Raw genomic sequence first — 15,188 nt, forward strand, 5'->3', positions numbered from 1 at the left:
CATCATATTTTTCAGTACTGTATACCACACAACGATTTCCTCTTCTTTCTCAAGGTATTTCGTTAAGTTGAGAGCTGTTTCATATTCTATGTAGCCAGCTCTACAAAAGAAAAAAGCAGGCACAGGTTTTTTGTTTGTTTTTTCAGAATCAGAACCTGAACGGTGCTAGTCTTGGCACCAATGACTTCCAGTTTGCAATGAGGGTAGTTTTTCATGGGCCAGTAAAATGTAAAAATCAAGACTGAGAAAGGGAATAAAAAAAATATGCAAATGAAAAGGTAAATTTCTTCAGAACAAAGGGGTACCCACAGTTGCAGTAAACAAGGGGCTCTTCTGTGCAAGAAAATCCCAACAGACTCAGTATATTGTGGAGGAATGTTCCAGAAAACCTCTTGCAGTTTTTCATTTTTGGGGCTGATCCTTCCCCCCCACCCACTCACAAACTTGAACACAAAAATAAAAGAAAAAAACGCAGCACGGTGAATATAAAAGATTTGTATTAAAACATAGACAATTAAATTCTCGCTTAGATGTGAGTAAACACAGGCTGGCCGGTCGTTGTCCATAAGTGGAAGGAGTCCCATCGACCAGGAGTTAGGCGATGACCTGCAAAGGGAATACACGGAAACCTGAAAAGTAGGGAACTCCAATGGACTGGAGTGCCGGAAGTGACGTCTGCTACCCAGAATTCCCTACACGTTTCGTACTCCATAGATACTTCATCAGGGGTGCATTGTGAAATCTTGGTAGCAGAGACATCACGCCCAACCCTCTGGTCCGTTGCAGGTCGCCGCCTAACTCCTTCCACTTACGGACAACAACTGGAGCCAGATATTTACTCACATCTAAGTGAGAATTGAAACATCTTATGTGTTCATACAAATATTTTATATTCACCTTTTATTTTTGATACCCACAGTTGGCAATTGGGCAGTGAGTATAAAAAAAAATCAACAAACAATAAATGGGCAGTTGGGACTGCTGCTTTTAATAAACACATTCTCTGGAAAGGATTGGAAATCAATGTTGTACAATACAATATAATATAAGCAAGAGACAAAAGGCCCCAATGTTAAATCCAACTTGACAAATCATTTAGTACATTACTATGTATTCCATCATAAATATGGGTGATTTAGTTCAATACTTTGGCCAAAATATTTGAAGAGTGTATGTATATATATATAAATATAGAGAAACAAAACACAAAGAAGCGCAAGCTCCATAGCACGTAACTGTATAAAAAATGGGAATATTTATTAAAAAAGAAAGAAAGTGTCCCTAGGAAATACACTTACAGGATGCTAAAATAACACAAACATTGGAGAGAAATCTGTAAGGGGCGTCATCTACTGTACAGGAGTGGAGGGGTCCGACAGTGATACTGTGCACCTGATGTTCAAGATGACTGCATACAGCTCCTGCCACAAGTACTGCAGCGTTTCAGCGTCTCCAAGTGCTCAATACACTTCCGTGTATAATTCAAAAATGTGGTATTTAATTTTTTTTTTTATAATGTTAAATTTTCCATGAGCTTATGGATAGATATTTGCTGTTTTTCAGTAAAGTATAGTTTTTTAAAGCATGTTTTCTGGGCATTGTATTCTTCTGACCTTTCAAACAGTCCATTCCTACTAACTAATTTACTTTCTACTGTATTTTGTACTCACTTTGTCAATGTAAACGCATCGTCAAGCAACTGCACTCTGTTAACAACTGGCAGAGCCTACAAATGTAATAAACATGAAGTGAGAACCAAATGAAAGGAAAGAAAACACCACATAAAACAAATCACACACACTATATACAGAATAGTAGAAAAAATACATTATATGACCGTGGTCTTCACCAAGAGATTGCCAAGGACCAGCTCAGATGTAGTAAACAGAGCCTCATGCTACCCACAATGTCATTGGCAAAGAAAAAACTACAAGATACAATAGGATTCTGAATACGTTTTTCTTTCACCAAAACATGTGGTTATATACTGTAATGCACATTGACATGTTTACAAATATATTGTATATCTTATTGTAACACACTTTTTCCCGAATCCAAGGGTCCCACCGAAAGAATATTGTAAAATATGTATGCTCAGTCTTTCAGGCCAAATAAATGGTGAGGGGTTGTTGGGGGCTGGGCGTGCATGAAAATAAAAATAGTAATGGGCGCCAGGAACTTTTATAAAACAGATGCGTCTTTATTGAACACAGTCCAGAAATACATAACAATATATAGCTATAGATGAGAAGATATAAAACAGATTAAAAAAAAGGAGGAGTGGGGAATCATCTTCTAGATGTCCGGGCCTATCCATGGGAGGTACTTATCTTGCTGCCAGTAGAAAAGGATGCGGCCAGAAGTAATCTTTGGGATCAGTAATGCACCAGAGCCTCTGTGGGGGATGGTCCTGTATATATTTAAGTTCCTGAGCTAGGAACCCTTTGGAATATGTCTCATTCCTCCTCCATATATCTTAAGGGTTCCAGTCCAGGCTTTGGCTGGAACCCGCCCTTACCTGGCTGCTGTGAACATTTTGATCACTGCCAGCCTGCTATATTGGCTGCACCTGTTCAAGGCCTTAAATAGAAGCCACTGACTTCCAGCGCCTGCCTGAGCATTTTATATGTTTTACTGACCACCTTGGTTTCTAGTTACTGAGCCTTCCTTGTTTGTGAGACTTTCCTGTGTTCCTGGCCACCTTGGGTTCTAGTAGCTGAGCCTTTCTTGTTCATGAGCCTTCCCTGTTGCTGTGCCTAGCCTGCTGCTGAGCCTTCCTTGTTGTGAGCCATCCCTGTGGCTTCCCTGTTCTGGAGGACAGCCTTTTCATTAGGAATCACCAGCCCTGACATCCTGCCTGCTTACTGTCTATGGATACTCATACAGGACTCTGTCCCTGGGCTCTGGTCGGTTAATTTGCATCCCTACCTCAGCCCTGCGGGTCCGCTTCCTGATCTGAGACGAGCATTGTGACAATATCTTCTTACAGTAAAAAAGTGTGAGAGTGTGATATAGGGGGTCCCAAGGCGGGGGCACTAGGATACAAGCAACCATTTTGTTTGTCACTGTCAGCCATTTTGTCTGTTCCAGTTATGAAAGCTGTGAGCATGAGATAGTTTTTGCTTTCAGTGATGCCAACCCACACAGCTGCTAAAAGAATCTAACAGTCACAAGCACCAAGGGTACTGGTGGTTGAGAAAGCACTTCTTGTTTTGTTGTGTCTCCTTACAGTAACACACAGGCTCCAGTGAAAGAGTAAAAAAAACATGTTGTGTAAAGGTCAATTTGTATAAACTGTAGATTTTAGTTTGCATAAGGGTTTTTGGTTATTTTCCATGACGTAGAAGTCACCCCATATGTAGGGGCATAGTTATTTGTATTTGCGTATAAGAGACCTTTTTCTAAGCTTTCTCCCTGTGCGCACTTGTAGTTAATAAATTCGCTTGATATTTCTGAACTTGTGCTGTAATATTTTTTACATCTTTCACAACAGCTCCTTATCCTTTCTAAAGGCACATGCTTCTGAAAGAACACATTGCTAAACTTCTAAATAATAAAGGTGAGATGACATGTCCACACTGCAGACTAACAACACTTACGCTGTTTACAGTACATACTCCACTTAGAAATATCTGAACTTAGAACTCCTTCTAGAATAGTGTGGCTATTTATACCAATTTACTCCCCATGATGACATCACTGATGACGAGAGAAACATGACGGGCAGAACCTGATGATCCTATAGAATTTAATCCCTTCTACCAATTAATTCTTTAACCTCATACTGTAACTCTCTAATAGCGTGTCTGAGATCAGATGCATTGTAAGGAACCCCAACACTCTCTAATAGCGTGTCTGAGATCGGATGCATTGTAAATTCTTCTTTATTTGGTACAATTTTCAAATTACCTGAAAATTGCAGGGAATCCAAGGGGTCCTAGCAACTCTGGTTGAAAAACACTGGCCTATTCACTTCTTCCCAAAACATATTTGAAAGAGCAGAATGCATGTGGACCACTTCTATTTAACTCAAAAAGCAGATTACAATTCTGGTGCTCCTACAGTAGGTAATGTTTAAAGAGTAGAGTATACATTTTATAGATCCTTACAAACTTAGATTAATTATACATTTTCCCTGAGAGCTTCAATACAGGAATATAAGAAATTCCCAGCCCTTTTACCAGTGTTTTATGTTTAGCATACAGCTGATGGAATATTCAGTGTTCACAATAGTTAATACTAGTAACTAAATTGATGCAATTCAAACCAGCGGTGTGACATATCTTAGAAGCAGCATACATTCTGAGACTTGTAGCATTCCATGTTTAAAAGTTTTACTTTTAATCAAATTTAAGAACGCTGTGAAGGTTTATATAATTTAAATAATGTAAAAAATGATAGAAAAAAACAAAACTGCGCAATGTTTTGGCTGCAAAGATTTTTTTGCATTTACGTAAATTTCGAGCTTTGGCACATTTGCACATATCTTTTCCTTATGGATTGCTGCGAATTCAGAAACTCTATAGCGTTAATAATATATTTGGTATGAAATAGCAAACATATTTTGGTTTGCATGCTTACTTAGCCTATCAATCTCAAAATCCATCTACAAAGCCTTTCTCCTGACATTCTTTCACTTAAAGTATACCCCTGTATAGAATACAGTATAGTGTGATGCAGAAGTAGAAGAAACTACAGTATTTAAATGGTCTTGTAAACAATTATATTTCATTTTCCTGCTGTTTAACATATTTCAGCTTATATTTCAAAGTCTGACGGATCACAAAACAAATTGGATAAACAATGAATAATCCCATATGACTACACCAAATGTTGTGAAATTCTCTTTGGATAATCTTGAAAAGTTCTTTCCCGACAAAATGTCTGGAATTTTCCCAAAAACATTTTTTAAATCAAAGCCTGGGAAAAGATTCAGACTCTGAATCACTAAAAACAGGAATTTGTCTCAGATCTGAGAGTTACAAGAGAATCGCAAGGTAATGAAGAATTGCATTTTAAGACTGAATTAATGTGACAATTCATAACTGGGACAATGTTGTGCAAATTGCTATTTTGTTGCTCTATGGCACAAGAGAAACATTGTATACCTGCACCTCGTACGCCAGAATTCACTCAGCTCCAATAAGGGGCATCTGCATTAAAGTCCGCGTTAACCACCAATGATGTAAATGGCACTTTACCTGAGGCCAGGCTCTGATGATACCCCTGCTTAGTGAATGGGGATCTCTTGTTTACAGTCAAAAGTCTACATTCAGTAATGTATTAAAACAGACACAAAAATCTATATATATACATGATATAGCTGAGTTAAAATGTTTATGATTTATGAACAAATAGGATTGTAATGATATATTTTTACCGCTGGTGATATGGGTTTAGTAAATAGGTAGATTTTCTTCCATGTATCAACCCTTAGTAAATTTAGGCCAACAATGCCCTTTGCAACGTCTTCTATATTGTATGTTCCCGCTGTCTAGTGTTTTGAAAAGTCAGTATCTAAATTGCACAGATATTTGAATGTATCTGAAACCATCATTTTACCTCCTTTTCCTGTGCATTAAAAAAAACTGTTACGTTTCCATAAATGTGTTTGGCTGTCAATATATTTCAAATGGTAAACACTTTTAAAGAAATATTACAACATTAGATGAAAACTAAGCTCACCTTTGGGTCTTTTTCAAGCTGTTCAGCCAAGCGATTCCAGTTGTTTACATCATAGTTTGCTCTGTAATATCCTGTTACATTGATATTTATAAGAATCCACTCATCATGTGATGCAGTTCTCATTTCTGTAAACATTTCTACAAAGGGGAAAATGAGAACGTGAATTAACTACTAATTGATCATTGAGTGTATGCTGTTAAGTAATTGTATAACCTTTTGCAGCAATATATTTAATATTGCAAGTTTGTTTAACCTGCTTGGTGAAAAAAAAAAAAAAAAAAAAAGCTTTGCATGCTAAGTCACTAAGGTCTGTTAAATCAGTAAAAAATAATGTTATCTAATGATGTTTCCTAAAACTGGAACATCTGTTATTTTACCTGAGTTAGCTACAAAAAGGTGAATGTAAGGAAATCTGCAGTGGAGTACGGCTAATTATGGCTCGGCCTCTGATCTAGTGCAGATTATCCAACCGACTGCGCTTAAAGTTACAATATTCTTATAATAAGAACAATGGAAAAAATATATACATATTCATAAAATTGTGAATAAAACTATTAACACTAAAACATTTCCAAAATATAATAAACAAGAGCCAAAGTGTCAAAATATCTATAAGCAGGGCCGGGTTACTGGCGGTGCCATCATGTGACTGATTACTGAGGTCCCGCCCTCTGCCCCCCGGGACCCCACCTGTGAAAGCGGGTGTGGCGGCAATGGAGGGAGCCCAACCAGGCGGCGATCACGGTAGCCAGGCCGGACTTCCAGTGGGACTCAACTTTGGTGTCAGGACCCCCTGGTGGGCTCACTCTAGTGTAGCTGCCGCCGTAACCGCCCCCCAGGTACGGCTACAAGGAAGGGAAGAGGCCTCACACACATGTTTTACACCGGGTCTGCAATTTTGCAAGCCGGATTTGTCTATAAGTAAAACATTATACAAATAATCTAACATTGAATAAAGTTTCATAATCAAATATCCAAGGATCATCCCTCGATTTACTAGAGAACACATTAACCTCCAAATAGGTTAATCTATGCTGCTATATAAAAAAAAATGAAAGATATCTGGGAAATTTGCTAATATAAAATATGTATTAACAAAAGAACAGATCCTAAACAATTTCAGGATCAAAGCAGGCGATATCAGCAATCTCTCCCCAAAATCCCTATTAACTGCACTCAGGATGCTAAAAAAGAAGAAAGCGCAAGACCCTCATAGTGTAGTATTTAAAGTAAAAAATATTTACAAAAAGGTAATGTATGCACGTACAGAAATAATAATAATAATAATGGGCATGTAGGTATATTAACCAGTATGGACCAGGTGCTCCCACCGCTGCTGCATGGATCCTGCAAAGGCTGATCACTCTCATTTAACTGCTCCGATTTTTCAGGGTTGTTAACCTCTACTGAACCACTCAGGTAAGCTGTAGTTCTTCACCACAAATCACCTCACATCCTCGTCTGCATATCCGTAGAGGAAGGAAGGGGGGGAAACCGGGCTCTTTAGTATCGCTTAAGATCTTGAATAGCCTCACACCGCCGGGAGCTCCCCTATCCGTCTCCTCGTCGGATCCCCAGGTGTTTTGGCTGAGTGCTGTTTCTCTGAGCACTCCTCCGTCGCGGACCGGGGAGGGGGGATTCCCGCACACTGATTGGCTCAAACAATTGAGTGACGCACAGCGCGTCATACACTCCGGCAGTACACAGTCGAGATTACAGATTCTGCAAAATCGGCAGCTGTTAGGGGCACCTTATGATGAATATTTAGTCCATAAAAGTCCAGATAATGGCTCAAATGAGCTTAGAGAGCTTACACGCCAAGCATTTGCCACATGCGAAATTCCCTTTAAGTTTTTCAGGGATCCAAGTTGGATTACTGGTTTTATCTTTAGGTATAAAGACGTCGCTAGGAGCCAGTATGCTCTTAACATTTTGTGACTTCCGAAAATTATCTTAGGTTTCCCAGTAATGATTGGGCCTAATACAGGCCTAATACAGGATCACTATTGAGTATTCCCCAATGTTTATTTAGTATAGATTTTATCTGATTACCCTGAGAGTTATAGTTGGTAATAAATGGAACACTTTCTTTGTTACCTGTCTGGCTGTTCATAATCATAGTTATATCCACAATGAACTCTAGTTCTTCAGTATCTATGATGGAACAATGAATATGAACAGCTATATATATATATACACAGCTTTGAGCACAGCCAGGGTTAAGGTGCATACCCAGAAAACCACCCACAGACAGCTGTTTCGACCTTAATGGGTCTCATCAGTGTGGGGTAGATTAACTGGGTATGCAGTATATATATATATATACATATACATATACAATGAATATGAACAGCTATATATATATATATATATATATATATATATAGCAATGAATATGTATATATAGCTGTTCATATTCATTGTATATGTATATGTATATATATATATATACTGCATACCCAGTTAATCTACCCCACACTGATGAGACCCATTAAGGTCGAAACAGCTGTCTGTGGGTGGTTTTCTGGGTATGCACCTTAACCCTGGCTGTGCTCAAAGCTGTGACCATGCAGCAAGCTTAAGCCTATAGGGAACCATGTTAAAAATGGTTTTTGAAGCAAAAAGTGGCACTGTGTGCTCATTTGCATGTCACTTCCCAGAATCCCTTGCTGCAGTGAAGTGCTGTGTGCTGGGTGATAATGGGGAAAGGCGGGGTTGCAGGCCTGCCTAAGACATGCAGATGAGCATACAGTTGTATTTACATTTATATATATATATATATATATATATATATATATATATATATATATATATATATATATAGGTGTATTATTTTTGGGCCAATTTATGGCTTTTATTAGTATCTGTCCTCCTACAGTGATGGGAGCAGCTACTATATGGAATTTGTGCCCAACAATTGTTTGACAAATATGTCTGGGACTATTTAGCCCCACTATCATGTGGCAGCATCCTGAGTGCAGTAAATAGGGATCTCCGGGAGATTTGTTATCTCCCTTCTTTGTGTTCTAGTTCTGATTACCTTTCCCTATATGCACCGGCTCTTAAGAATAACCTCTGACATATCTTAAACTAGGTGAGCGGTTCACCAATTCTATGTGTATCAGCAATCTTTAATATATTTCAAATTGGGAAATGCTCCCACGTGGAGCATAAAAATACCCAGATTAAACAAAAGTTGATTAAAAAAAAAGGAGTAATTTATTCTTCATAGTAAAAACAGCATACTGGTGGAGAGCAAACGATGCCAGCATTGTGATTTCGTGCCTTACCGTGTGATTACAGTGCAATAATGTCTGCTACATCTGTAAGTAATATTATTACTTACCGGTCCTATTGACTTGCCAAATTGTTGGCTGCTCAAGCCCATTTTTTATCCAAGAAACAGGAACGATCCACGTATGACTTAAAGAAAGAAAATTAATATGAGTATTTTATAGTTAAATACCTACGTTACAGATTACAAAAGTACAACATTTTCATTCAACATGAATTGTAATACAGTATATCATTTGGCTCTAAGGAAAATACTACTTTATCCAAGTATCTGGCAGTGGTATTGTGTGTGAATTTATATTCTGGAATTCTAGACTGTTCCTGTTAAAGGAGTACATGTGATCCAACAGTGATGGAGGCTGATTCTTTATTTGCCGAAGTGGCTGATTGCTGCCTCGGCACATATAGAATCAGTCCCGTAGTGTGTGTGAAGTAACTGTGAGGATTATCATGGTTAGTATAGCAAATGCACAAATAGTTACACAGTCGCTGAGGCATTCATATAGCACATATGATATGTTCAGGTTGGTGTTTAGTCATTTTCTGTTTGTATGCAGACCCACTTTTTATGTTTTTATGGTTTTCTCAGGATAGAAAATTGTATATTATTGCCATTTCTGCCATGTATCAAAAAGTGCCCAAGTGTTACTAGTACCATTACTAGTTCAATCAACACATTTTAATATTTCCAAATTCATTTTTACAAATGTGATTATATCCCCTGAGGTGTTACACTGCCCTTTCTTGTCGTTCATCTTTACATGTAATCATTCGACGTGACCTCTACAGGATGAAAACACTTCAGGATAGAAACGAGACACTGACTGATAAGTCTGCCAGCATCGGGTTTGATTAAATTGATCAATTTTGCTATGATCCATAATGCCTGACAAGTCATTGTTTCGGGGCTATTGTATTTCTGATTTTAAATAAAATCTGTGGACCTTTTAGGCAGTTTACTTGGACTATATGTGATATACACTTATGTATTTGGCACAGTAGTGCAAGGTTTTTGGATTATTGAATTGATTGACACTAATGCCTATATACTCACACTATTATACTTTGTAAGTAAGAAATGATTGAGAGTAGTGCTCAGCACATAGTGGTGGTAATACTGTAAGTGTTACTGCTTTACAATGTGAATGGGTTAAAAAAACTCAAATTATGGATACAGTGGGTAATAGAAAAAAATTTGAAAACGGAACATGCAGATAAATTATTTATTTTATGTCGTCTGAGTTTGCATGTAGGGCACAGTAATAAAATGAAAACGTTTGAACATTAATGTGTTGTATGAGATAATGTATAAACTAATGATCATGGAGGATTAAAGCAATCTTTTTATCATGAGTAAATATGTCTGCATGAAACCTGCCTATTCTATGGGGCCTTTTCCCTAAACCTCTATAAACTCAGTGCATTGCCGAGCGACTTTGCATTGTTTTACTGCACTTAAAAACGTGTGGCAAAACGGTATTCACCAAGTCAAAACACAATTTTTTAAAAGTGCGGTCAAAAAATGCAAGATCATACTACTTTTTTTTATTTTTCAAAAGGTACGGGGACCCGCGGGCAGGGCCGCAGACAGATTTCCCAGGGCCCAGGACTACAATTCGGACTGGACCCCCCCCCCCCTTGTCACCTTTTAAAAGCTGTGTGAATGGCGATACATCAGCTTAAATGGGCTCCATGTGAATGGATATTCCAGGCAAAAGGTGACACATTGTGTGCTCATTTGCATGTCATCTCCCAGAATCCCTTGCTGCAGTGGGAGCACTGTATGCGAGGTGATAATGGTTGAAAGGCAGGGTTGCAGACCTGTCTGAGACATGTGAATGTGTTCACAAGTGATATTCTTTATTGGCTATATGTTAACGGTGGAGGTTTTCTGTCGCCTTTTTCACCCACCATAACTTAAAATGTAATGGTAAACCTACCCAGCCTAGAAATATTTCAATGCAAGTTTATACCAACCTTCCACTGATGATACCCATCAAGGTTGAAACATGTCTGTGAGTGGTTTAAACTTGCTTTGCTAGTCCCATGCTGTGTTTAAAAGCTGTGTGAACGGCGATACATCAGCTTAAATGGGCTCCATGTGAATGGATATTCCAGGCAAAAGGTGACACATTGTGTGCTCATTTGCATGTCATCTCCCAGAATCCCTTGCTGAAGCGGGAGCACTGTATGGGAGGTGATAATGGTTGAAAGGCAGGGTTGCAGACCTGTCTGAGACATGTGAATGTGCTCACAAGTGATATTCTTTATTGGCTATATGTTAACGGTGGAGGTTTTCTGTCGCCTTTTTCACCCACCATAACTTAAAATGTAATGGTAAACCTACCCAGCCTAGAAATATTTCAATGCAAGTTTATACCAACCTTGCACTGATGATACCCATCAAGGTTGAAACATGTCTGTGAGTGGTTTAAACTTGCTTTGCTAGTCCCATGCTGTGTTTAAAAGCTGTGTGAACGGCGATACATCAGCTTAAATGGGCTCCATGTGAATGGATATTCCAGGCAAAAGGTGACACATTGTGTGCTCATTTGCATGTCATCTCCCAGAATCCCTTGCTGAAGCGGGAGCACTGTATGGGAGGTGATAATGGTTGAAAGGCAGGGTTGCAGACCTGTCTGAGACATGTGAATGTGCTCACAAGTGATATTCTTTATTGGCTATATGCTAATGGTGGAGGTTTCCTGTCGCCTTTTTCACCCACCATAACTTAAAATGTATACACACACACACACACACACACACACACACACACACACACACACACACACACACACACACACACACACACACACACACACACACACACACACACACACACACACACACACACACCCCCCCCCCCCCCCCCCCCCCCCCCCCCCACCCAAATACATATAAAGAAACTCAATACATACAGCTCAACCCTGTTAAAGCGCGACCTCCTACAACGCAGATCTGTTTATTACACGCCCTGAGCATGACTCCCAATCTCAGTTGCTTGCAGGACCTTTCCACTGTCTGTCCCACGCCGACGAGCTTCCATTGCCGGCGCACGCTGGGGCTCTGACGTCAGCGCGCAGCGCGCCGGAAGCTGGTTCAAGCTTACTTCCGGCGCACTGATGTCAGAGCCTCGTTGGGCACCGGCAGTGGAAACTCGGCGGTATGAGACAGAGAGAGGAAAGGTCCTGCAGGCAGCTGAGAGCCGGCGACCGGCAGCAGGGCCTGGCAAAGGTCGGGGGAAATCTGCAGTGCCGGCCGCCGGGCCCCCCCAGCCAGCGGCCCCGGGACACCAGCTCCGGCTGTCCCCCCCTCTTGGCGGCCTTGCCTGTGGGGCCCCCAGAGATGCAGGGGCCCATGGGAACACCCGGGGACCTTCAGCGGGTGCCAAAATATTGCAAGTTTTAATAGTACGATATGCTTATCACTGCTTAGTGAATAGCAGTTTCTGGCAAAAAATGCAATTTCTGGCTTTTTTTGGCTTACTGTAAGGCTTTATTTTTTTTTGCCAGAGTTATAATACTATAAAAAGCCATATAAAGTGCAATATTGCACTGTTATCAGAGTTTTGTAAATAGCTACACAGGCAATATCGCACAATAAGGACATTTATAGTGCTATAAGTGCTTTTGGGCTATAAGTCAGTTATCAAGGTATCAATATTAGTGAACAAGCCCTATAGGGATAGGTGGTAACATACTTGTTATAAACTGTATTGTTATCTCTTCTGTCAATCTTGAACTGCTCTTCAGTCATTTCCCCAGTAGACGTGTTTAATGTTAGCAGGGGAATTCCTTCTTGCCAAGTCCACGAGTCCATTATTTGCTTTAATGATGTTGGCAACTGGACTTCATCTTGATCATCTATAACCTTAGAAAAAGGTCTGTGTTATTGTCATGTCAAAAAACTGCAGAAAACGTAATCTGGGTGAAAAAGAAAACAATAATACAGTAGGGATATGAGATGCTTTCCAGATACAGTCTGTGAACAACGTAGCACTTTTGACTAAAATGACATAGCAAAGAAAATTGAGACAGTACTTGGTATTTGATCGTTGACTAACTCATTCACCAATACAAAAAACTGCTGTACATACTGTAGCCAATCTACCCCCACCCCTAAGTGAGATTGGGGGGGGGGGGGCTGCTCTTTTCTGCTACTCTGATGCTGGTACAGACCTGTAGGTAACAGGAGGGCTGAGCGCTCTGCGGTGGTGTGGGGAGAAACAGGACAGGAAGGACAGGTTACCTTGGTCTCACTTGGTGCAACACCTCCAGTCAGCAGGAATCCCCTGTAGATATTCAGGGGATGGACCCCTACTGACACTCCTCCATTCAACAGAGACAGGAATACACAGCATGTCTTTTCTGATGTTTATTTGGCAGTCAGCTCACAGGGCATAATTAGCAGTTCTCACATATCCATCAAGGGGACAAAGAAAATATCTTTTTGTTCACAGAAGCAACCAGATTCAACCTCACCCACCCAGCGTACATCTGCGTTGCTCCAAAGGCGCACAGCCTGATGAGGTCCCCCCAAGAACTGCTCCCTTCTGCACAGGACCAGCGTGCTAAGGGTTAACATGTGCTTGTTCTTTGTTGAATCGGCAACCCCACCCACTGGAATGTTAATGAGCCAAGGGGACAAAGAAAAGATCTTTTTGTTCACAGACGCACCAGATTCAACCTCACCCACCCAGCGTACATCTGCGTTGCTCCAAAGGCGCACAGCCTTTGGCGCAGTCGAAGGGCAGCCAAAGGGCGTGAGCCGTTTGCTGCCGTTCGCTGATGTTAGTTGATGTTAAAGTGATGTTGAAGCTGCTTTATTTCTATCTGAAACACATAAGCCCTTTATCCCCTGTACCCAATTTTCCAAGTTTATCTGTCCATGAAATGTCTATGAATTACCTGTATAACCCTGTTCTTTTATCGTAACCATGTATTTTTTATAACTCTGTGCCCAGGACATACTTGAAAACGAGAGGTATCTCTCAATGTATTACTTCCTGGTAAAACATTTTTATAAATATAAATAAATAAATAATCCCCTGCTTCTTCCTTTCCTTCTCTCTAAATCAGAGCCCTGACTTAGGCAGCATAATTCCCTTCCCTCCCAACCCCTCATGGGTGGGAGGGAGAGGCTTTTCTATCTCTGTGTTGACAGAACTTCTTCCTTGAACACTCTTTCCAAAACTCTCTAAATTGGGAGGATGTCACAATTTATTATCTTTGGGGAGTGTCTCTAACTCTGACACATAGCAAGCCAGAGCCGGATACAGATTGGCCCACACACTACAGGGGGCGTTCCAACCAATATCCACCCCTCCGATTGACATCCTCAGAAGTTGCTAGGCCCGCCCTTGAATATTGATACAACATTCAAGGCTGGAATACACACACACAGGCCTAAAGAAGGAAGCAACCTTTCCACTGCCTGCACTAACAGGACTGACAGAGGAAAGGCCCAGGGAAACAAAGTAACTGCCGGAAGGCTATGTTATATTTAGAAGATGGAAAACAACTGCAAATGGACAAGCAGCATAATTACTGTAGTCCACTGCTCCAGGCTATATATTTACGGCCTGGGGGGGGAGGGGGTGGGGGGAGTGGCTCACTTCAGTTGTGCTGTCCTATCACAGGGGCTAAGGAGTGGGACACACCTTTGGTATAAAAGATGACTATCAAATTTAGTTGTGATCTCCCCAGTGTAGCCTGCTCCTTAGGGAGTAAGTACGGTTCTACCTCACCACATCAGGGGGTGAGGGTAAAGACTAGCCCAGGGGCCTCAAGCTCCTGGGAGGCCTAGACCAGGGAAATGGTCCTGCGAGCAGAGCTCTGATCATTGAAAGGATGCAAGCTGTGAGGGGTATGTCCTTTGAATATCTATGTGACTGCACCTCTCTTGCATGAGAAGGCTAAAATATGAGCTCGTCCATCAATCAAAGAAGTTGTACTGTTCCTGGCCTGGACTACAGTTATTCTAATGTGTTCCTGTGGGGAGGGATCCCTGCCCCTGGCAGAGCCCTGCAAGATGGAGGCGCTGCATCATCCTAAAAACCTGTCCTGTTGTCCTACTCCCCACACCATTGCAGAGACTCAGTCCTCCTGAGAGCCAGCAGGTGAGCACCACAGCACCATAACATTATAGTAACCTACAGATCTCCCTTAAGGGGGGATAGGGGTGTTACATTACTTATTTTGTATCCACTA

At 40.7% G+C, this 15,188-nt stretch overlaps 1 protein-coding gene across 1 annotated transcript in view; it reads right to left on the minus strand.

The window, feature by feature from the left end:
- The window catches only part of LVRN (laeverin), a 98,557-nt gene that overhangs the window by 25,671 nt on the left and 57,698 nt on the right, over positions 1 to 15,188 (minus strand). Inside the window, exons 10-14 of the mRNA XM_075596179.1 lie at positions 12,680 to 12,849; positions 9,032 to 9,108; positions 5,686 to 5,822; positions 1,671 to 1,726; positions 1 to 100 (exon numbers count right to left, since the gene is read on the minus strand). The exon at positions 1 to 100 is cut by the window's left edge and continues 48 nt beyond it. Of these exons, the coding sequence (XP_075452294.1) occupies positions 1 to 100; positions 1,671 to 1,726; positions 5,686 to 5,822; positions 9,032 to 9,108; positions 12,680 to 12,849 (540 nt within the window). The remainder of the gene's footprint in view (positions 101 to 1,670; positions 1,727 to 5,685; positions 5,823 to 9,031; positions 9,109 to 12,679; positions 12,850 to 15,188) is intronic.

The sequence above is a fragment of the Ascaphus truei genome, chromosome 1 (assembly GCF_040206685.1).
Source record: "Ascaphus truei isolate aAscTru1 chromosome 1, aAscTru1.hap1, whole genome shotgun sequence".
NCBI lineage: Eukaryota > Metazoa > Chordata > Amphibia > Anura > Ascaphidae > Ascaphus > Ascaphus truei.